We start from the raw sequence: 25,225 nt of genomic DNA, 5'->3' as shown, positions 1-25,225 counted from the left end.
GCCATAGCTAAGCCATATTCTGTTTCATCGCCGATTCCCAGTACCGTAGTCCACTTCTTGGGACTAATTTGGCCAGTAATCCCTTGAAAATGTAACTTGGCACGCTCCACCAACCTAGCCTTCCCACAGAACAGGACATTCTAGCTAGGCACCCCTGGGCCTGCTAGCATTAGCATCACACAGGCCCTCAGTCAGCAAGACCCTCCCAGAACCATGGGGGATTCCACTCACAAACTTCCATTGATTTGTCCAACTCTGTGGCTTTAGCGATACCCCAAAAGTCTCTACAGGTTTCCAGAGCGGTAGCTCTACTGTTATTAATACGCACCCTTGTCCAACTGAGTTAAAAAACAAAAGAAGCTCGTCCATTTGTTATGTGGGAGGCCTATTGTTGTCACCCACCATGTTAGCGAGCTTAATGAAGGAGTCTGTTTGGCCGTCTCTTGAATAGAGTGTGCCAATGTAAATCAGCCAGGATAGAATGGAGCCCAAGAGAGATCTACTTTAATGATCATCAATGCTAAAGACTGGCCCATGTCCATTTTGAAACCAAAGTGGCGTGGTGTTTTTAGGCATTGACTTAATGGCGAAACATTCTTTCCAAGACTAGTATAGAATTTGCTAAATGTCAAGAGTACCTCTTTAGTGTTCAGTTGCTTTCCTTTGTCGTGTTATGGTTGTGTGTTCTCTCATGACAGCACAACATAGAGGGCTTATCACTCTCTCAGACACACTGTGGCTTTCACAAGGAAAAGCTATTTTTGGCTAATGTGATTACACAGAGTCTAATTTGAACCGGTCTTTTCCCACCTTGAGAAGACAACTCTGATTCCATTTTGTTGTACCAAAATGTAGGCCTACTAGTTGTAATTTGCCATTAGATGTTTGATATGATGTAGGCCTAGCTATGAATCCTCTGAAGTAATGTGAAGTGCAGTCACTGTGATGTGTCCACTAACTTCATTTGTGTTGCGTCTTCTCCAGTGATGGAATGGGGCGACGACGTAAGGCCCCTTTCTGAAGAGGAAGCCATGGTCATCGTCAACCACCAAGCCACAGGGGACGTGTGCACCCTCATGATGTGCCTGCAGGACAAGGGCACGGTAATAGACACCTCCATGTAGCCTCCTAGACCAGGGTTTCCCAAACTCTGTCCTCGGGCCCCCCCCCCCCCCCCCCCTGGGTGCACATTTTGGGTTTTGCCCTAGCACTACAAAGCTGATTCAAATAATCAAAGCTTGATGATGAGTTGGTTATTTAAGTCAGCTGTGTAGTACTAGGGCAAAAACAAAACAGGGCCCCAGGACTGAGTTTGGAAAACCCTGTCCTAGACTACGAATCACTTCAAGTGAATTCAGGGATGAAACTAACGGATGTAGAAGTGACAGGTTGAAAATGTCCTTAAATGTAAGAGGTAGGACTATTTCTCTATACAAAATGTCTTGAATTACTTGAATTGACTGGTACTGAATTGAACTCTTTCAACCCACTTAGGGGCACTTGACTTGGATGTCTGGAATGTGGTTGGATGATTGGGTGTCTGGGGACCAATGTTCCCTCAAAAAACATTCTGGCACTGAGCAAATTTCAGGTCTGCTGAGTGTGTGTTTACTGTGAACACTGAGGCTGTACCCGAGTTAATTTGCTGTTTTTACTGTGGCTATTTGATCATAATGTAGGCATACCATAGTGACCTACTATCAACAACAATGGAGAAAATGCATCCCATAACATTTTAACATGGAAATAGCTATTCTATCATTCAGACTACAGTAGCAGCCAGTGTGTGGTGGTCAATGTAGGCCTACATTCCATAGGGCTTTTGGAGAAAAAAAAAACATGCAGAGCTTGATATTAACCTGTTTATCCACTTGTCCTTCAGACAAGGTGACTGAAGATGTTGTTGTTTGATACAAGAAACCACTTTACAAAATAAAATGCATTATTATTCCCATACCATTATTACAGAGAATCAGACAAATTATGCTACCCTCTGCCTATTGGCTACTTCGCTTATTCAAGCCTGTCTCAAAATACAACACTGCCCCTTTAAGACAAAAAAAGCTCTTTACCTGACTCGCTTTTCAAAGATGCCTAGAAATGTACACGTTTTGTGCTCTTGTAGGAAGCAATCACTCCCCTGTTGCTGACTACAAAGGATCTATAACTGAGCTAATAACTCACTAACTAGCAAAAGATATGAACAAAATGTGCACTCGTGGCTACATGCAGCTCTCGCTTTGATCTCAAAGCAAGCGCATCTAGTCACAACTGCTCATGCTGTAAACACAGTCCAGTTGAAAGTAAATGGCACAGATCCATATATGGCAATAGTCTATTTGCATATAGGCCTACTGTAGCTCTGATTGGTTATGCTGCACCGGTCTGTGTAGAGTAGGGGCTGAGTAGTGTGTGTCAATGCAGTAGAATCCTACTCCGATGTGTTCTGCCTACAACAAAATCTCTTGCATAGTTCGTTTTGTTTTGGTATGTTGCATTGAAAGTGGCTAATATTGTGTTGATTCAATCACAAGTGCCACAGTAAAGGGAACTGTTGATAGTCATGGTTTTAAACGTTTTGAAATCTCACAGTATCAACTTTGCTGTAGCTTTCTTTTATGCCTGCTACGTTACTGCAGACACGGTCATCTGAGCCATCCGATTGGCCAGTGGTAAGCCTATAGTGCACTTGATTTGCTCTCTGGGCCCGCCGGGAAGGCAGAGTTTGTACCTTCAGACACATGAAATGGTTCAAACTGGCAACCATTCGCCTACCCGGCGCGCAGGGCAGCTGAATCGGGTGCACCTACCGCCAACAGCCCGAGCAATCGACCGGTTGGTGACCACTGCTCTATAAAGTTGACTGAGTTCAAATCTCGTGCTTCTCTCTGTGGGCTGATCAAGGGGGAGCTGCATGGTAGTCTCGGGGCTATGGTCTGGGTGTGATATCCTGCTTGATATACTGCTCTCTGTGGGCTAATCAAGGGGGAGCTGCATGGTAGTCTCGGGGCTATGGTCTGGGTGTGATATCCTGCTTGATATACTGCTCTCTGTGGGCTGATCAAGGGGGAGCTGCATGGTAGTCTCGGGGCTATGGTCTGGGTGTGATATCCTGCTTGATATACTGCTCTCTGTGGGCTGATCAAGAGGGAGCTGCATGGTAGTCTCGGGGCTATGGTCTGGGTGTGATATCCTGCTTGATATCCTGCTCTCTGTGGGCTGATCAAGGGGGAGCTGCATGGTAGTCTCGGGGCTATGGTCTGGGTGTGATATCCTGCTTGATATCCTGCTCTCTGTGGGCTGATCAAGGGGGAGCTGCATGGTAGTCTCGGGGCTATGGTCTGGGTGTGATATCCTGCTTGATATACTGCTCGAGGTGGGCTGATGGTTGTGTGTGGGTTGGAATAGTCACTGAAGCAGTTCTGTTCTCCAATGGAGATAGCTATGCTGAGCCACAACATTATTGCATAATATTACTTGAGTATCAGATGAATGATATGACTAATTAGCCATTGTAGCAGCAGGACTAACTGACTATCCAGTGTCGACAGTGACACACACTACCTGGAATGTGTTTGCCAAAGATAAGATATCGTCATTTTTGTCTTGCATATTTGCCCAAAATGACAGTTCTACAGTGTCAAAGTAAATGATTGGTAAGGTAAAAGGACAGAAGCGATGATGACCAAAGACCTGAGCCTGGATTTCAAATCCAGTGGAATTTCTTTGTTTCCCTTGGGAATGTCAAATTTGCTAGTTAAAGGTGTTTAAACCTTTTACATTCATGGGAATTGGCCTGTATGGATAGGGCTAAATTGAAATGTTTCTTACAGAAGAAATATGAAAAGCATATGCATAACCATGGTAGCAATTGAAAGGGGAACAGTTTGGAGATGGGGAAATTATTAGACCAAAGGTGAGGACACAACAGTTCACCTGACACAAAACTGAATCCAAACATTACTGTTGATTTTACGTGTAGTTTACATTTACTGTACTTTTCGCTGCATTTGTTGAGGATAAAATCTAAAAATACCCTGGATACATTCAGTGATATCCTGGAAATGTGGGGTAGGTTCAACATAAGACAACAAAAATGACAAGAGTTTGAGAGGACTAACTGGTGTCTCCAAGGGGCCACACACCTCTCCAAAGTGTGCACAGTTCCTTAGCAATTTCAATGCACTTTTATGACTCAAAGTAGGGCTGGGCCTGTGCGATATATTTAATTAATTCGATGAATTTATGTTTTTGCGCGATATTCAGAATGCCTGTATTGCACTAATCAAGTTTTTTTTTCTTTTTTATTAGCGTTTTATGTCCGCTTCTTCTCATGTTGTGTTTTTGGTCTTGTCTCCTTCCCTCCTTCTGTGATGACTGTAGACTGTGTGCACCTTCCTGTTTACACATACACCAAGCCCCTCCCCCACTACTCACAACAATAAGGATGAGAGATTATTTCTTCCTGACAAGCAGTTTCAGCTCACTATTTGTATTTCAGGTTTGGTCCAACAGAATCGGTCATATGGACACCTTGAGACATTATTTTACTGTAATAGAGGAGAAGTTAACATTTCTAATGATACCCTATTTATGTCTCAACTTCTCACATTGCGCGCAGCGCAGACACTACTAAAATGGGAGTATCGATTCACAGCCAAAGACTGTTATACTAGCTGTCTAGTCTGTGTTTTATAAATGTGCAATAAGCATACAACACAATTATACACTGCTCAAAAAAGTAAAGGGAACACTTAAACAACACAATGTAACTCCAAGTCAATCACACTTCTGTGAAATCAAACTGTCCACTTAGGAAGCAACACTGATTGACAATACATTTCACATGCTGTTGTGCAAATGGAATAGACAACAGGTGGAAATTATAGGCAATTAGCAAGACACCCCCCAATAAAGGAGTGGTTCTGCAGGTGGTGACCACAGACCACTTCTCAGTTCCTATGCTTCCTGGCTGATGTTTTGGTCACTTTTGAATGCTGGCGGTGCTTTCACTCTAGTGGTAGCATGAGACAGAGTCTACAACCCACACAAGTGGCTCAGGTAGTGCAGCTCATCCAGGATGGCACATCAATGCGAGCTGTGGCAAGAAGGTTTGCTGTGTCTGTCAGCGTAGTGTCCAGAGCATGGAGGCGCTACCAGGAGACAGGCCAGTACATCAGGAGATGTGGAGGAGGCCGTAGGAGGGCAACAACCCAGCAGCAGGACCGCTAACTCCGCCTTTGTGCAAGGAGGAGCAGGAGGAGCACTGCCAGAGCCCTGCAAAATGACCTCCAGCAGGCCACAAATGTGCATGTGTCTACTCAAACGGTCAGAAACAGACTCCATGAGGGTGGTATGAGGGCCCGACGTCCACAGGTGGGGGTTGTGCTTACAGCCCAACACCGTGCAGGACGTTTGGCATTTGCCAGAGAACACCAAGATTGGCAAATTCGCCACTGGCGCCCTGTGCTCTTCACAGATGAAAGCAGGTTCACACTGAGCACGTGACAGACGTGACAGAGTCTGGAGACGCCGTGGAGAACGTTCTGCTGCCTGCAACATCCTCCAGCATGACCGGTTTGGCGGTGGGTCAGTCATGGTGTGGGGTGGCATTTCTTTTGGGGGCCGCACAGCCCTCCATGTGCTCGCCAGAGGTAGCCTGACTGCCATTAGGTACCGAGATGCGATCCTCAGACCCCTTGTGAGACCATATGCTGGTGCGGTTGGCCCTGGGTTCCTCCTAATGCAAGACAGTGCTAGACCTCATGTGGCTGGAGTGTGTCAGCAGTTCCTGCAAGAGGAAGGCATTGATGCTATGGACTGGCCCGCCCGTTCCCCAGACCTGAATCCAATTGAGCACATCTGGGACATCATGTCTCGCTCCATCCACCAACGCCACGTTGCACCACAGATGTCCAGGAGTTGGCGGATGCTTTAGTCCAGGTCTGGGAGGAGATCCCTCAGGAGACCATCCGCCACCTCATCAGGAGCATGCCCAGGCGTTGTAGGGAGGTCATACAGGCACGTGGAGGCCACACACACTACTGAGCCTCATTTTGACTTGTTTTAAGGACATTACATCAAAGTTGGATCAGCCTGTAGTGTGGTTTTCCACTTTAATTTTGAGTGTGACTCCAAATCCAGACCTCCATGGGTTGATAAATTTGATTTCCATTGATAATTTGTGTGTGATTTTGTTGTCAGCACATTCAACTATGTAAAGAAAAAAGTATTTAATAAGATTATTTCATTCATTCAGATTTAGGATGTGTTATTTTAGTGTTCCCTTTATGTTTTGGAGCAGTGTATAAGGAATTGGCAACTCGTTCTCATTCTGAGAAATAAGGTTGTGTTCATAACAATTCAACTGTTCTACCTTGTTAGCTAGCAAATAGATCCAAGTTGACAAAACTTGAAATATAGATATTAGCTGGCTACTCACTAGCATGTGGGCTTGTGCTTAAGAGATTTGTTTATGAGACCTGTGTTAATGTTCTATAATGCCTGCTAGAAAAAAATAGTTTATTAGTGAATGTGCATTATGCATAGTTCTGGTTTAATTTGTAACAAAAACGGAATTTGGCAATAAAATTGGCACTGGCTAATTGTCCAGGATAAAAATAAATCCCATAGCAAAATATTGCTTTTTAGCCCATTCATTTATGGAAATACCAGTCGCTGTAAATGTATTTGACCGGTCTTATCGGTCTATAGCTCTCAAACTCGACTCTGGACCTCGAAGCCAGTTCCACTGCTTTTTTGTATTGTTCCCCTCTAATCAGGAACTGATTTAGACCTGGGACACCAGGTGTGGGCAATTCATTATCAGGTAGAACACAAAAGCAGCAGGCTCAGGAACTCGTAGGGTAAAAGCTAATTTATGCTTGATCCGGAAATACGGTCCAGAGGCTCCATACGGAGGGTGTGAAGCAATTGCGGAGAATCCAAAGGCTTGCAGAGGCATAATCGATCTCCATACGGCGACGCCATGCGCCTCCCAAATGTTGTACCAATGCGGAAGGCTCCGTATAGCTGCGCATTGACATGATTGGTTAACGGTAGGCAGTGGTGTAAAATACATAAGTAAAAATACTTTAAAGTACGACTTAAGTAGTTTGTTGGAGTGTCTGTACTTTACTATTTATATTTTTTTATGTTTTTACTTCACTACATTCCTAAAGAAAATAATGTACTTTTTACTCCTGTGATGAGGTGTGAATGACGGAGTCAGGCGCAGGAGGTAAAACACCGAAATCCAGAGTTTATTCAGTGTACATGAATAAAGCGCAAGGGAAAAATCCACCTTGGCTACATACAATCCCTGACATAGAGCCGGCGTCCCATCAAACGCCCGTGGTCGAGATATCTGGATCCCTCCGGGTGCTGTGATGTAGGTGGCTGGATCCGGTTGGCCAGCTGGTCTCGACGGATCGGTTCCTCTTCTCTCCAGGAGTTGGACGACCTGAAGAATCCGATCCATCTCTTCCCCCAAGCTGGCCAGCATAGTGGAATGTTCCTGGACCCTTGCCACTATTCCAGGCATGCGCTCCTCTCCTGCTGACTCCATAGAGGTGAGTGATTCTGTGATGAGGTGTGAATGACGGAGTCAGGCGCAGGAGGTAAAACACAGAAATCCAGAGTTTATTCAGTGTACATGAATAAAGCGCAGCAAGCGTCAAAACGAAACTAGCACAAGGGAAAAATACACCTTGGCTACATACAAGGAAAGAGTAGCTCAACCGAGCTACTCACTCTCACAATGAACAATCACTCACAAAGGACAAGGGGGCAGAGGGAACACTTATACACAGACTAATGAGGGAATGAGTACCAGGTGTGTGTGATTGACAAGACAAGACAAATGGAGTGATGATAAATGGAGCGGTAGTGGCTAGTAAGCCGGTGACGACGAACGCCGAAACCTGCCCGAGCAAGGAGGAGGGGCAGCCTCGGCTGAATTCGTGACAGTACCCCCCCCCCCCCCCCCCCCTTGAGGCGCAGCTCCAGCAGTGCTGACACCGGCCTCGGGGACGGCCAGGAGGACGCGGAGCAGGGCGAGTCGGATGGCGACGATGGAAGTCCCTCAACAGAGAGGGATCGAGGATATCCCTCACCGGGACCCAGCACCGTTCCTCCGGACCGTACCCTTCCCACTCCACAAGGTACTGAAGGCCCCCCCACCCGGCGCCTCGAATCCAGTATGGAACGGACAGAGTACGCCGGCGCCCCCTCGATGTCCAAAGGAGGTGGAGGGACCTCCCGCACCTCAGACTCCTGGAGCGGACCAGCCACCACCGGCCTGAGGAGAGACACATGAAATGAGGGGTTAATACGGTAATCGGGGAGAGTAATAACCTATATGTGACCTCGTTGATTCTCCTCAGGACTTTGAAATGCCCTACTAACCGCGGGCTCAGCTTCCGGCAGGGCAGGCGAAGGGGCAGATTCCGGGTCGAGAGCCAGACCCGATCCCCTGGTACAAAGACGGGGGCCTCATTGCGGTGACGGTCAGCATTGGCCTTCTGACGACGCACGGCACTTTGGAGGTGAACATGCGCAGCGTTCCACGTCTCCTCCGCGCGCCGAAACCAGTCATCCACTGCAGAAGCTTTGGTCTGGCTCTGGTGCCACGGTGCCAGAACCGGTTGATAACCTAAAACACACTGAAATGGCGTTAGGTTCGTAGAGGAGTTCTGGGCATATTCTGCCCATGGCAGGAACACCGACCACTCCCCCGGCCAGTCCTGGCAATAGGACCTCAGGAACCTACCCACATCCTGATTTACCCTTTCCACCTGCCCATTAATCTCAGGGTGGAACCCAGAGGTCAGGCTGACCGAGACTCCCAGACGTTCCATGAACGCCTTCCAGACTTTTGACGTGAACTGGGGACCTCGGTCAGACACTATATCCTCTGGTACCCCGTAGTGCCGGAAGACGTGTGTAAACAGGGCCTCCACAGTTTGCAGAGCCATGGGGAGACCGGGCAGAGGAAGGAGGCGGCATGCCTTCGAAAAGCGGTCCACAACGACCAGGATGGTGGTGTTCCCTTGAGAGAGAGGCAGATCAATTAAAAAATCAACACTCAAATGAGACCATGGTCGTTGTGGAACTGGTAAAGGTTTTAACTTACCCGCTGGGAGGTGCCTAGGTGCCTTACTCTGGGCGCACACTGAGCAGGAAACATACACCCTCTCGTCCTTAGCCAAGGTAGGCCACCAGTACTTTTCGGTCAGGCAGCGCACTGTACGACTGATACCTGGGTGACCAGAGGAGGGTGACGTGTGTGCCCAGTAGATCAGACGATCACAGATAAGCGCAGGCACGTACTGCAGCCCAGCTGGACACTGCGGTGGAGATGGATCTGTGCGTAATGCCTGCGCTATATCCGCGTCCATCGCCCATACTACCGGCACCACAATGCATGAGTCCGGCAGTATGGGGGTATTGTCTCTGGGCCTCTCCTCTGTATCATACAGCCGGGACAGTGCGTCTGCCTTCACGTTCTTCGTACCCGGAATGTATGACAGTGTGAAATCAAAACGGGTGAAGAATAGGGCCCACCTGGCCTGGCGAGGGTTCAGCCTCCTCGCTGCCCGGATGTACTCCAGGTTACGGTGGTCCATCCAGACGAGGAATGGGTGTTTCGCCCCCTCGAGCCAATGTCTCCACACGGTCAGAGCTCGGACAACAGCCAACAGCTCCCGATCACCAACGCTGTAGTTCTGCTCCGCCGGGCTGAGCTTCTTTGAGAAGAACGCACAGGGGCGGAGCTTGGGTGGCGTGCCCGAGCGTTGAGACAGGACTGCTCCCATCCCAACCTCGGACGCATCCACCTCCACTACGAACGGTAGTGATGGATCGGGGTGGGCCAGTACCGGGGCCGAGGTAAACAGTTCCCTCAGGTTACTGAAGGCCCTGTCAGCCTCAGCAGACCAGCGGAGCCGGGACGGCCCACCCTTCAACAGCGATGTAATGGGAGCTGCGACCTTGCCAAAGCCCCGGATAAACCTCAGATAATAGTTGGCGAAGCCAAGGAAGCGCTGCACCTCCTTTACCGTGGTTGGAGTCGACCAATTACGCACGGCTGCAATGCGGTCACCCTCCATCTCCACACCTGTGGTAGAAATGCAGTATCCGAGGAAGGAGACGGACTGCTGGAACAACATACACTTTTCTGCTTTAGCATAAAGGTCATTTTCCAACAGTCGGGCCAGTACTTTGCGAACCAGGGACACATGCTCGGCACACGTAGCGGAATAGACCAAGATGTAATCGATGTAGACCACTACACCGAGACCAAGCATGTCCCGAAACACCTCATTGACAAAGGACTGGAAGACTGAGGGAGCATTCATCAAACCATAGGGCATCACCAGGTATTCATAATACCCTGTGGTTGTGCTGAATGCTGTCTTCCACTCATCTCCCTCTCGGATACGCACCAGGTTGTACGCACTCCTGAGATCTAATTTAGTGAAGAAGCGCGCTCCATGCAATGACTCAACCACTGACGGAATGAGGGGGAGAGGACAACTAAATCTAATAGTCTCCTTGTTTAGTGGTCGATAGTCAATGCACGGGCGCAGACCGCCGTCTTTCTTCTTCACAAAAAAGATACTTGAGGAGGAGGGTGAAGTGGAGGGACGTATGTACCCCTGGCGCAGGGACTCAGTGACGTATGTCTCCATAGCCTCCGTCTCCGCCTGCGACAGGGGATACACATGACTCCTGGGAGGTACAGAGTCTACCCAAAGGTTTATTGCGCAATCCCACACAGGATGAGGTGGCGATTTAGTTGCTTTATGTCACGATCGTCTAATGAGGGAGACCAAAGCGCAGCGCGTTGAGCGAACATGACTTTATTAAATTAAAGTACTCACTACAAAAAAACAACAAACAACGACGAATCGTGAAGTCCTCAGTTATAATGACTGACAAGGAACAAAAACCCACAACACTAAGGTGAACACTGACAGTTTAAATATGGCTCCCAATCAGAGATAACGAGCCGACAGCTGACACTCGTTACCACTGATTGGGAGTCACACGACCAAACAAGGAAACACAACCAAATGAACACACCCTGGCTCAAAATACACAGTCCCGGAGCCAGAGCGTGACAGTACCCCCCCCTAAAGGCGCGGACTCCGACCGCGCCTACACCCCAAATAGGGAAGGGCTGGGTGGGTATTGCTCCTCGGAGGCGGCTCCGGCTCCGGGCTTGACCACCACCCTACTACAATCCCCCCGTAGTGCCCCCAGTCCGATCTGACCCAGTTAGCTGGATCAGGACTGCCGACGCGCACCCCTGGCTTGGCGCGTGAGGCAGGAATGGACCGGACCTGGCAGACGATACGCACCCTTTGCATGGTGCGTGGAGCCGGAACAGGCCTCACCAGGCTGAAGACTCGCATCCCTGGCTTGGTGCGAGTAGCAGGAATGGGCTGAATCCGGCTGACGACTCGCACCCTTGGCTTGGTGCGAGTAGCAGGAATGGGCTGAATCCGGCTGACGACTCGCACCCTTGGCTTGGTGCGAGTAGCAGGAATGGGCTGAATCCGGCTGACGACTCGCACCCTTGACTTGGTGCGAGTGGCAGGAACAGGCAGAATCCGGCTGACGACTCGCACCCTTGGCTTGGTGCGAGTAGCAGGAACGGGCCGGACAGGGCTGGCGACGCGCACCACTGACCTGGTGCGGGGAGCTTGGATGGGCCGGACTGGGCTGGCGACACGCACCACAGACCTGGTGCGGAGAGCAGGAACGGGCCGGACAGGGCTGACGAAACGCACCATAGACTTGGTGCGGAGAGCAGGCACGGGTCTGACAGGGCTGGCGACGCGCACCACAGACTTGGCGCGGAGAGTAGGAACGGGCCGGACAGGGCTGACGACGCACACCACTGGCTTGGTGCGGGGAGCTTGGATGGGCCGGACTGTACTGGGGACACACACCACTGGCCCTACACCGGGATCTGGAACGGGCCGGACCGGACTGGCAACACACGCCAGTACCTCTCGCCGTGCCTCTACTTCCTCCATCCCCTCTTCGACCAGTGGCCCCCGTAACCCGACGGCCTCCTCCGGCAACCCACTGGACCGCTCTATCGCGGCCTCCTGCTGGTCCGACGTCGTGAGCCCCCCCCTAAAAATTTTCTGGGGTTCTCTCCTCTTCGTGGACCAGGCCTCCATCGTTCTCGCCAGACTATCACCCCACTGCTCCAAAGTCCAACCTCTCTCCTCTTCTCTTGGCTTGGCCCAGTCGAGACTCCTACTCAACTGCTCCCAAGTCCATCCTCTCTCTTCTTCATGCTGCTTGATCTGGTTAAGGTGGGTTTTTCTGTCACGATCGTCTAATGAGGGAGACCAAAGCGCAGCGCGTTGAGCGAACATGACTTTATTAAATTAAAGTACTCACTACAAAAAAACAACAAACAACGACGAATCGTGAAGTCCTCAGTTATAATGACTGACAAGGAACAAAAACCCACAACACTAAGGTGAACACTGACAGTTTAAATATGGCTCCCAATCAGAGATAACGAGCCGACAGCTGACACTCGTTACCACTGATTGGGAGTCACACGACCAAACAAGGAAACACAACCAAATGAACACACCCTGGCTCAAAATACACAGTCCCGGAGCCAGAGCGTGACACTTTATTCTTGGAGAAAACTTTTCGGGGGGAATGCGCACAGTGGAGGCACCGTCTGGACTTTCCACCGTGGTTGCACCAACGGAAACACCCAGACACCTACCCTGACACTCTCGCGACCACCCCGTGAGAACCCTCTGCGGGCATGAGAAAGTGGGGTTGTGGCGTGCTAGCCACGGAATACCTAACACCACAGGTAAAGCAGGAGACTCAATGATGGAAAAAGTGACCTGCTCACAATGCGTCTCCTGTGTGTTCATGGTGACTGGTACCGTGACTTCCTTTATCAACCAGGACCTTAATGGTCGACTATCAAGTGCTCTGATGGGGCGTGGAATGGATAGGGGAACTAATGAAATGCCCTGGCGGCATGCGAAAGTTTTATCCATAAAATTCCCAGCTGCGCCTGAATCTACTAGCGCCTTACACTTGTGAACTCTCATGTAATCAGGGAAGTATATGGGTATGGTACAGTGCGCAGCAGAGGGCTCTGATCAAGTGTGGGTGCTCAATACCTGGGGTGATGCGAGAGTGCCCTGCCGGCCGTCTCCTGACCCAAAAGTGCGCTGACGACAACGTGTGGTGGAATGTCCCTTCGTGCCATCCAATTGGCACTGGCGCTGTCGTCTTCCGCTCTCTCGGTGCGCGGTACCACCCAGCTCCATGAGCTCTGGATCCGCGTTGGTCGGGGCGGGAACGGGCAGACCTCCTCCAGGACGTCCTCTGGTTGCCAGCAGGTTATCCAGATGAATGGCCATGTCCACCAGTTCGGTAAAAGACTAACTGGTGTCACGGCAGGCTAGCTCCGGTCGGACATCCTCCCGTAGATGGCACCGGAACTGGTTGATCAGGGCCCGCTCGTTCCACCCGGATCCTGCTGCCAGAACCCGGAACTCCAGCGCGAACTCCTGTACTGTCCTCGTCCACTGTCTCAAGTGGACCAGCTGCTCACCCGCCTCTCGACCCTCGGGCCGGTGATCGAAAACTGCCTGAAATAAGTGGCCGAACTCCCTGTAGTCCTCCAATGCGGGTCCTCCTCCTCTCCAAACCGTGTTGGCCCACTCCAGGGCTTTACCCGAGAGGCAGGAAATGAGGACGGACACCTGCTCTCGATCTGATGGCGCCGGCCTGACCCTGGAGCAGTACAGCTCCAGTTGGAGAAGGAATCCCTGACATAGAGCCGGCGTCCCATCAAACGCCCGTGGTCGAGATATCTGGATCCCTCCGGGTGCTGTGATGTAGGTGGCTGGATCCGGTTGACCAGCTGGTCTCGACGGATCGGTTCCTCTTCTCTCCAGGAGTTGGACGACCTGAAGAATCCGATCCATCTCTTCCCCCAAGCTGGCCAGCATAGTGGAATGTTCCTGGACCCTTGCCACTATTCCAGGCATGCGCTCCTCTCCTGCTGACTCCATAGAGGTGAGTGATTCTGTGATGAGGTGTGAATGACGGAGTCAGGCGCAGGAGGTAAAACACAGAAATCCAGAGTTTATTCAGTGTACATGAATAAAGCGCAGCAAGCGTCAAAACGAAACTAGCACAAGGGAAAAATACACCTTGGCTACATACAAGGAAAGAGTAGCTCAACCGAGCTACTCACTCTCACAATGAACAATCACTCACAAAGGACAAGGGGGCAGAGGGAACACTTATACACAGACTAATGAGGGAATGAGTACCAGGTGTGTGTGATTGACAAGACAAGACAAATGGAGTAATGATAAATGGAGCGGTAGTGGCTAGTTAGCCGGTGACGACGAACGCCGAAACCTGCCCAAGCAAGGAGGAGGGGCAGCCTCGGCTGAATTCGTGACAACTCCATACATTTTCCCTGACACCCAAAAGTACTCATTACATTTTGAATGCTTCACAGGAAGTGAACATCTCTGGTCATCCCTACTGCCTGTGATCTGGCAGACTCGCTAAACACACATGCTTCGTTTGTAAATAATGTCAGAGTGTTGGAGTGTGCACCTGGCTATCCGTAAATAAAATAAAAAACAAGAATATTATGCCGTCTGGTTTGCCTAATATAAGGAATTTGAAATGATTTATACTTTTACTTCTGATACTTAAGTATATTTAAAACCAAATTCTTTTAGACTTTTACTCAAGTAGTATTTTACTGGGTGACTTTTACTTGAGTCATTTTCTAATAAGATATCTTTACTTTTACTCAAGTATGACAATTGGGTACTTTTTCCACCACTGACGGTAGGTGAGGGCAGTACATCCTGTATAAACACAAACTCACTTCCTTGACAACAAACATAGCCTTTCATCAAAGTTGTCCATCAGAGCAAGTTCACAAATAAAATGCATCTTTATGATACCCTGTGTAGGGATTTCAAAGATGTGAAAATGAGTTTGAACTCCTGGAAAGAGTTAATGGGTATAAGGTCAATAGAATATAGACTGTGGGGGATAGAAGGACACTGGATTGGCGCACATTCAACAAATCTGATCTAACAAAGTGGATATTTGTCAACTCCGTCATGATTGATGTATTGTAACAGGCCCACAACGTGGTTACTAATGCAGGTGGGAAAAATAGCTCAGCCTTTTTACTTCATGTTATCTTGGCTGAGCTGCTATGTCAAGCACCGGGAAACGGACTCCATCGTCTCAGAGGTAAGGTCTTTTCTTTTTGTTTAGCCAGTTGCTCGTTATTAGCTGGATGGCTATAGAGATCAGCCCTGAATCACTACGAGTGGTTCGGTGCAGACCAAATTATTGGATGGCTATAGAGATCAGCCCTGAATCACTACGAGTGGTGCGGTGCAGACCAAATTATTGGATGGCTATAGAGATCAGCCCTGAATCACTACGAGTGGTGCGGTGCAGACCAAATTATTGGATGGCTATAGAGATCAGCCCTGAATCACTACGAGTGGTGCGGTGCAGACCAAATTATTGGATGGCTATAGAGATCAGCCCTGAATCACTACGAGTGGTGCGGTGCAGACCAAATTATTGGATGGCTATAGAGATCAGCCCTGAATCACTACGAGTGGTGCGGTGCAGACCATATTATTGGATGGCTATAGAGATCAGCCCTGAATCACTACGAGTGGTGCGGTGCAGACCATATTATTGGATGGCTATAGAGATCAGCCCTGAATCACTACGAGTGGTGCGGTGCAGACAAAATTATTGGATGGCTATAGAGATCAGCCCTGAATCACTACGAGTGGTGCGGTGCAGACCAAATTATTGGATGGCTATAGAGATCAGCCCTGAATCACTACGAGTGGTGCGGTGCAGACCAAATTATTGGATGCATATGACAGCTCCCCTACGTGCAAGAAGTATGAATGCTCTGACTTCAGCTGAGGCCGCATCTCTGTAAATGCTGTACGGCCACTGCAGACATCGGATTGACCATAAATCGACTTTTGAGTTTAATACTCCTGGTCTATAGGTTAATTTGCATAATTTAGTGGAATAAAAATGGCACGTGCATGTTCGTTAGTGTGTCTTATCACACGAGCACAGCATACAGATACAGAGCCTATATTTGACCGGAAAGATCTGTCAGACCGCGTGAGAGCCGCTGCTACAGCTCATTACAGTGAACCATTTGCTTTTATAAGCACAATCATTGCGCAACAATTCTAAATACAATCGTGTTTTAAGAACAGTTTTGATGGCCAAGATTTAAAAATAGCTATTTTAACTGGTAATTGAAGCACGTTTCCCATTCGCCATTCAAGTGCATAGGCAATGGTGGGCAGGATTCAGCACATCACACACCACTTTGCAAAGAGCTGGAGGCAGTATGCATTTTGAAAACCTATGCTTCCTGGACTTTTTACTTCATATTGTGAGTCATGTCTTACCTTACCAGTAGCCTCTGGCACATAAAACCACTCTTATGTGCAGTGCACTTTTGGCAACAGCAGTTTCCAGCTAATTGCATTATGGAACGAACATTTGCGTGTAGCATACTGCCTTGCTGCACTTATAATGTGAAGAATGAATAGCTTATCAACATTTTAAGCTTAATGTTCTAGGGCTGACCCCATTTAGTCGACATTCGAACAATGGTGCAACACTACTAAAAATTATATTTTATAACGTGCTTTCTCCCGTGTTGGATAGTGGTCACTGTCCGCGGTTCAGAAACACATCGGTGTGCTGTTGAATTGGCGCCTTTTCCTAGACCATGTTGCTATGTGCATAATAGCATTGTTAACCAGCATATTGGTGTTGAGAACAATGCCGGAGGCAGCAGCAGAATGAGGAGATGAGAAAACAGCCCTCGCCTTATTGTCTAAGAAAAGTGAGGAAACCCCAACTTAATTAGCTCTATAATCAATAGCCTAACTGTTAAATGTGCCTGGCTTTATAAATCATCAATATATCTACAGAAATAAGACAGATTCTGCTTCTGTTGCCTGTTTGAGTGTTTGTTTAATAGCCTACTGATTCCATGAGCACCAAGCACATCCTGTTTAGCCTTAGTACCGTAACTTACTTAGGCCTTTATTTCAATACTTATATAGGCTACTGTAGCAATCAATAATTATTTTGTTCATGTCATCACACTGCATTTCAAATCATGAATGACTCGTATGCTATCAAGCATTTTAGTTTTATAATAATATAGTGAGCCTTGAATAATTAGCTTAAACAATAACTAAACCATTCCATTTTGGAAATAGCATTGTTTTTAGTCTTTGCTGTAATAAAGGCTTAACAAGAAACGTTACAACAGACTCTCTGGTACGCTTATAATTGATTCAGTGTTCACATTGTTCCAAACGGTCTGAAAAATGATATTGTAATCTGTACAGCACCTGTTTGGCACATAATAGGCATGCAGCGCTTGCTCCTTAACTTATTTGTATTGATCTCCAGTATTTTCCACAACTAGTCAAACTTATTCCACACATCTGACTTTCCCTTTACCTCCTGAGCAACCAGTAAACATTCCCCCGTTTCGAGTTTATTTGTCACCTCCTCTGCATCCATTTTGCTGGAACGTGTTACGATGTTCAGTGTTTGTTATAACCAATTTATTGATGTGATTAAGATATGCTATAGGTCAAGCCCTATTGTGCCCTATTCGGACAGGATTAGTTTTACTGGGGGAGGTCGGGTAATGTAATTATGTGCACGAGCACAAAACACCACATCTGTAATTTTTGTCCCGTCTGAATCTGCCATGTCAGTAATTTTTACATGGCAGGAGAGTAACAATTCCAGCCAGAATAACCTACTCCAAGGTCCTCTGATAATACTAGTCCTGTGCGAAACGACATCCCTGTGTTTTGAGAGAAATGTATGAGTTTGACAGGTGTTGCTTGCGGTTTGCGCATGAAAACAACTGAATCGATAAATTGTGCTGCGCATAAGCCATATATGAATGGCCTTCATGTAGCCTATCAACTTTCACAGTGAATGCTTTTGTTTATATGTTTTGTACGTATTCATTGAATATTTCCAAATGCATCAGTAAAAAATATTGAGCCTAATTAAGGCAACCCTTACTATTAATAGATCGCAACGCAGCACACAACTGACCTAAACGTTTGGAAATTATAAGTTAACTTTCTCATCCATACCCTTAAAACGCATCTCAAGTGCAATTGCACTGTTTAGCTCACATCTGAAGGCTGGGGGGCATTTTGGATGTACTGCGGATTGCTAAAATATCCTAATGATTATGATCACACTTCCTCACTTCCAATATTATGGCGACACTATACCAAAGATGGTTTGGTAAGGTTTAGAAACTTGTGAACCAAGCTGGAGTTATCAGTGTGGCCCTATCACCTGGACATGTTGAAATACTGTATCTTCACGCCTAGAATAAAAACCTCCAGGCTTCTATCACTACTGTCAATTTATATATACAGTGCCTTCGGAAATTATTCAGACCCCTTGACTTTTTCCACATTTTGTTAGGTTACAGCCTTATTCTAAAATGGATTAAAGAAATAAAAATCCTCAGCAATCTACACACAATACCCCATAATGACAAAGCGAAAACAGGTTTATAGAAATATTAGCAAATCTAAAAAAAGAAAGAAAAATAAATACCTTATTTACATAAGTATTCAGACCCTTTGCTATGAGACTCGAAATTGCGCTCCGGTGCATCCTGTTTCCATTGATCCTCCTTGATGTTTCTACAACTTGATTGGAGTCCACCAGTGGTAAATGCAATTGATTTGACATGATTTGGAAAGGCACACACCTCTCTATATAAGGTCCCACAGTTGGCAGTGCATGAGGTTGAAGAAATTGTCCGTAGAGCTCCGAGACAGGATTGTGTCGAGGCACAGATCTGAGGAAGGGTACCAAAATATGTCTGCAGCATTGAAGGTCCCCAAGAACACTGGCCTCCATCATTCATACAGTGCCTTGCAAAAGTATTCATCCCCCTTGGCGTTTTTCCAATTTTGTTGCATTACAACCTGTAATTTAAATGGATTTTTATTTGGATTTCATGTAATGGACATACACAAAATAGTCCAAATTGGTGAAGTGGAATGAAAATAATCACTTGTTTCAAAAAATTCTACAAAATAAATAACGGAAAAGTGGTGCTGCATATGTATTCACCCACTTTGCTATGAAGCCCCTAAAAAAGATCTGGGGCAACCAATTACCTTCAGAAGTCACATAATTAGTTAGATTGCACACAGGTGGACTTTATTTAAGTGTCACATGATCTGTCACATGATCATGTATAGCCTAGCCAAATTATCGTTACTCATTGTGAATGTATTATTACTTTTATTATTACATGTTTTACTTTTCTATTATTTCTTTATTTTCTTTCTCTCTGCATTGTTGGGAAGGGCCCGTAAGTAAGCATTTCACTGTTAGTCTACACCTGTTGTTTACGAAGCTTGTGACGAATAAAATGTGATTTGAATAAGTCCTTTCTCCCCTTGTTTCTATGAACTTCCAGCCTGGTGGTTCAGTTGGCTTGTTCTTTTAGCCAACTCCTCTCGGTGTTCATTCATTGCTGAGCCCAACATGACACTAATAGAAGAGTTGACTTCTTCCTGTTCAGATTGTGACCTAGGCTAATAAACTAGCCTACATCTAACCAATTACATCTCTACCAGTACAACTTAAAGAACAATGTGATAGAGCTGCCTAGGAATGGCTGTGGTTTCTGCAGGCCAGGCGGAAGTCATACTGCATAACATCACAGAGCTGCCTTACCCATCCACCCCCTTTGTGGTGGGTAGAGCCAGTGGGGACTGGGGAGGGGGCTGCTGCTCCTGTCCTCCCTCCAGGATAGTACAGTCCTTGGTGGAGGACGACTGCCAACCACACACGCAGCCCACTGCCATCCTATGAATGAGCCCTCGATTTGGGGCATGAATAAGGGGGTGGATTATGGAGGTTTTGAGGGTTAGGGTTTTTTATACTGGGGCTGGCAGGAGGAGGAGTAGGAGAGCGGGGCCTGTTTAAAGCTGTGGTGCACAAACATGATGACATGATCCGCCTCATCACGTGCATCCTCAGTTATCCTCTTAGTGCCGAAAGAAGGAAGTGGCCAAAATGCCAGAATGGGCGAAAGCTTATCAGCGGGAACTAGGGTTACGTGGACTGATTTTGTGTGCTTGCCTGCCTTGTGTGTGTGTGCAGACCCATAGTGTGACCATAGTCTGTTCCGTTCTGTCCTTTAGGTGGTGAGGAAGATGATGTGGTTGATGGACCATGTGTTCAAGTACACCAACTTTGGCCTGGTGTCTCTAATCCACGGCGACTTCTTCATCAGACAGGTGAGACAGACAGACTCTCAGAGACCTCTATCCATTTATCTGGCTTTTGCTCTGCCATCACCAGATGGCTGATAACTACCTAACTGCTCTTGTGATAAGATATAGTTTTATGTGGTCTGGCTGGTCTAGAGGAAGGCTAATGCCGCAGCATCCAGTACACACATCTACAGTGTCTGCATAGGTTTGAATCTGGCCTACTGCCCTTTAAGCCAACCTCTATCCACCGTTCCACACTGTCATTGTCTCGATCTGTTCAATAAAATCAGAAAATGCCTTAACATTTATTTTTATATTTTCACCAATTTTTATATTTGTCCCATAGGGTAGCATTTTATTACCTACCACACACACATTGACTTTATTACCTACCTACCTACACACACACACACACACACACACACACACACACACACACTCATTACCCATGCACTCCAACTGAGCAGTATATCAGCGCAGAAGGCAGGAAACTGTTACATCCTCCTCTTCTAACAGGGACACAGCCAGGCAGGAAACTGTTACAGCCTCCTCTTCTAACAGGGACACAGCCAGGCAGGAAACTGTTACAGCCTCCTCTTCTAACAGGGACACAGCCAGGCAGGAAACTGTTACAGCCTCCTCTTCTAACAGGGACACAGCCAGGCAGGAAACTGTTACAGCCTCCTCTTCTAACAGGGACACAGCCAGGCAGGAAACTGTTACAGCCTCCTCTTCTAACAGGGACACAGCCAGGCAGGAAACTGTTACAGCCTCCTCTTCTAACAGGGAACAGCCAGGCAGGAAACTGTTACAGCCTCCTCTTCTAACAGGGACACAGCCAGGCAGGAAACTGTTACAGCCTCCTCTTCTAACAGGGAACAGCCAGGCATGCCCAGCGGACAGTAGAGCAGTGTTATGGTACAGTAGTCTAGCCCCCTGGCCTGCAGTGTGGGAGCAGCTGGAAGACAACAGAACAGAGAACAGTGTTCTGCCTGGGTGACGGACCAACAGACTGCCTGGGTGACGGACCAACAGACTGAGAGAGAAGACGGAGAGGCAGGCAGACAGACGGACAGTAGTGATGGGGGAAGAAATGGATAGTTGCATATTCGCAATATTATTTTGGACGATATTATATCGATACTTTGACCTCCAAGTATTGATTTGTAAAAAATAACAATACATGAAATGCGCCAAAACTCTGGTATTTTTCAACCTACAGCTTGTTCTCCATCTTTTTTTCAACATGTTTTCAACACTTTTATTTCCATGACTGATCAAAACTAATTTTATCATGCTCTCTGTTGTCTCTCTGCAGCAGACATATAGTGAGCAATATGTTTGGAACATCAAATCGCAATAGAAACGTGAGAATCAAGTATTGTGAAATCGTATCATGAGGTCCCTGGCAGTTCCCAGCCTTAACAGACTGGGAGGGAGAGACAGACAGACGGACAGGGAGAGATGGACACAGACTGAGACGGACAGACAGGACTGGTGCTGTAGAGAGCGCTGATTCAGTTACAGTGCCAGTTGCCTGCTGGCCCAGCAGCTCCAATCTCCTCTGGCCTTCCTGTTCCCTGGCTCGCATTCCTCCCATCGTGTGTCCCCCCCCCCCCCCGAATACCTCACACACTGAACATCTGCACTGTTGGCACCACACTCTTTCTTTACTTAGGCTGGACTGACCGGACTGGCATGCATCGCACGCACACAAGTATGAAAAGAGATGCTGACACAGACAAATTGCATAACATACATAACACGACACTAGACAGTATGATGCAGAGACATATAATTAGATCTTATCGAAATATATGTCTCTGGTATGATGTATTTCCGCATACTATTCTCTTTACTTGGACTGCTCCACATGGCACTCACATTAGCATGAATGCTGACACATACAAATGACATAACACACATAACATGATAGCCAGTGTTCTAGAATGATGTTACTGCATATTGTACCAAGTACCAGGAGCTCTACTTGGACTCACTTGCGTTCTCTCATACAAACACGAAGGCACATGCCGACACATGCAAACTAGAAAAGGTAATTGTCCTGAAGAAAAACGGTCTGCTTGCTTCAGCTGTCCAGAATTATTTTTTAAGGTAGTGTAAGAAGTTTGGATGTTTAGATTGCTACGGGTTGAGAAATTGAGGCAAACATGAAGACACATGCTGACACTACCAATGACATAACATACATAACTTGACCAACATGTACAACTCTATTGTATAACATACCACAGGTACTAATCACAGAAATACAGAAACCCAATACTGGCACATGAATCCAGCCTCAGTTTGTTGATGTCTGTTAAAGTGCCTCTGAACCTGGCCTAACTGGAAATCAATCCAAAAACCCTGATAGTGTTATCTCAACTGCTAATGCTCCTAGTGCTAATGTTACCATAGCTAATATGAACCTTGCTGTCCATTTATTTCACTGTAGCTTGGCTGAGTGCTACACCGATACTGTAGTGTAGTGTACCCTCTAAACTGGGTTATGACTTGTTCATTAGGCGCCAAATGGAATAAAAGATTTGAAACACCCAGTTTAGAGACTACCTGGACTTGTCCAATAAGATTTTCGTTTTCTGCTGTAATACGTCTTAAAATGTTTTCCCTCTGTGTACGTTACCCCAATTTAATTATAAAGAATTAAACTGAAGCTTTTTGCTAAATCTTTTAGCGTGTGGACCGTTTACATTTTCTGCATATCTAAACATTGTCCCTTGTGCAGACAGCCCTGATAGCGCCCTCATGCCACCCCTGTTCTGTGTTCCTGTTTACCCCGCAGGGTAAAGCGTACCGGGACAAGCAGCTGATCTACCTGAAGGACCACCTGGACCGGTACTACCACAGTCGTGAAAGGAAGTGGATCGTGCTCTTCCCGGAAGGCGGCTTCCTGCGCAAGCGGCGGGAAACCAGCCAGGCGTTCGCCAAGAAGAACTCACTGCCGCCCCTGACGCATGTGACGCTGCCACGGCTAGGCGCCACCCAGGTGATCCTGAAGACCCTAGGGCCACAGCAGGAGAACGGCAGCCTGGCGAAGGAGGCCAGCACAGTGCACCCCAGCCAGTCAGGTGGGTAACCAACACATACCCACAGGGCAGGGAGGGGGAGGTCATGGATCACACACACACACCACGTACATACATAAACTATCTATTTTATGATTGTCACTTCTCTCACACACAAACATACACACATTCAGACACACCAACACACACACATTCAGAGACACATGTAAACACACTGTCAAGACAGAAGCCCCCAACACATGCACACACTATACACACACACGCTTTTCCGTTTCACCTTACACTGCTTCCAAATCTCTAGTCACCTGAGGTCTGAGAGGGCTGTGAACCGCTCCACCCTCCCCTCCTCCTCTCCTCTAATCCCGTCAGACTGTCGGTCAGGTACAGACAGAACCATCTGTTCACCTCATTTTATTATAGTCATCTAGGATCAGGTCAGCCTCCAGGGCTCACCGAGCAAAGGTCTCCTGTGTTTGAAGCTGGGTTGGGGTCAATTGCTTCTCATTTTCAGTTTATTGGGAAGTCATTGAAAATAAGTGCCCTTTTTTTCAATGATTGAATTGGAAGTTCAGTTGACATCCTGAATTGACTGACTTCATTCGAAATCGACCCTACCCTGGTTTAAAGGGTATTTTATCTGATTCCAGGTAGTCACCAATTCCTGGAAAAAATTTTGTCATGACGCATCACCATCACTCTACTCAACCATGCCTGTGGTTCCCAGAGTAGAACGCCCTAGCTCTATACTTTCCAAATGGGGGAGAGAAGGAGATTGTGGGTATTGAAGTAGTAATCAGACAGGCGATTTTGGAACATGAGACTAAACAATTTGTCTTAAGCTTTTGACTCCATCAAAAAAGTGGATTAATGAATAAAGTTTTTGAGTAGGCCTAGTTTTCAAGTAAAATACCCCTTTCAATATACCTCCCCAAGGCAAATCTTGTCACACTGTCAGTAAACTCACTGTCAGTTTTTTCACTGGTAGCCTCTTTGATAAATATTCAGTGCAGTATTCAGGGTAAGTCTGACAGACCACTGACAGTTCTTCTTTCAAACTACCATACTGTTCCTGTAAATATTGTCACTCTTCTTATACATAGAATGTGTAGTGCAGATCTTGATCAAATGGGAGTTTTGTATTGAGCTGGCTGCCTGTTGAGATGGAACACTCATATCAAAACCTTGAAGCATTCAAAATCATCACTTCTCTGTTGTAGTGCCCTCTGAGAATACTGTTTTAAATGGGAGGGCGTGGGCTGGAGGGATCGGGGGCGACACACGCAGACAGTGTCACAAATGAAGGAGCTAGAAATTACAACCGAGGTCCCCTGGACCTCCAGCGACGATTTGCGGTAGTCATTTCTCTGTCTGGGGACCAGGCCTAAATACATTGACTGAGTGGGAGGATGTCTCGGCAATTAAGAAAATGCTCTGAAAATGACATGTTTATCTTACCCCCCCCCCACCCCCCCAGGCTGCACACACACACACAGGCGTGAGCACGCACACATACACACATATACACACACAAACACACATACACACACACAAACACACATACAAACACACATACACACACACAAACACACATACACACATATGCACACCCAAACACACATACACACGTATACACCGACAGGCGCACAGAAACACTAGGCTTGGGCGGTATCCAGATTGTCATACCTTCATACTGACCTTGTGCCATAACGGGATATTCGGTAATACCGGTAATGAGCACGAGGGGGGCTGTTTTTAAACCCCACTGATACTCTGTAATCCGAAGGTTAGCAA

General features: G+C 47.2%; 1 protein-coding gene across 1 annotated transcript in view; it reads left to right on the top strand.

Moving 5' to 3' along the window:
• lpgat1 (lysophosphatidylglycerol acyltransferase 1) overlaps window positions 1-25,225 on the top strand; it is an 89,371-nt gene that overhangs the window by 32,719 nt on the left and 31,427 nt on the right. Inside the window, exons 3-5 of the mRNA XM_084151477.1 lie at window positions 985-1,103; window positions 20,313-20,408; window positions 23,191-23,476. Of these exons, the coding sequence (XP_084007603.1) occupies window positions 985-1,103; window positions 20,313-20,408; window positions 23,191-23,476 (501 nt within the window). The remainder of the gene's footprint in view (window positions 1-984; window positions 1,104-20,312; window positions 20,409-23,190; window positions 23,477-25,225) is intronic.

Source organism: Coregonus lavaretus (genome assembly GCF_964263955.1).
Source record: "Coregonus lavaretus genome assembly, chromosome: 33".
In the NCBI taxonomy this organism is placed as follows: Eukaryota; Metazoa; Chordata; class Actinopteri; order Salmoniformes; family Salmonidae; genus Coregonus; species Coregonus lavaretus.
This window is presented reverse-complemented; position numbering and strand designations above follow the sequence as displayed.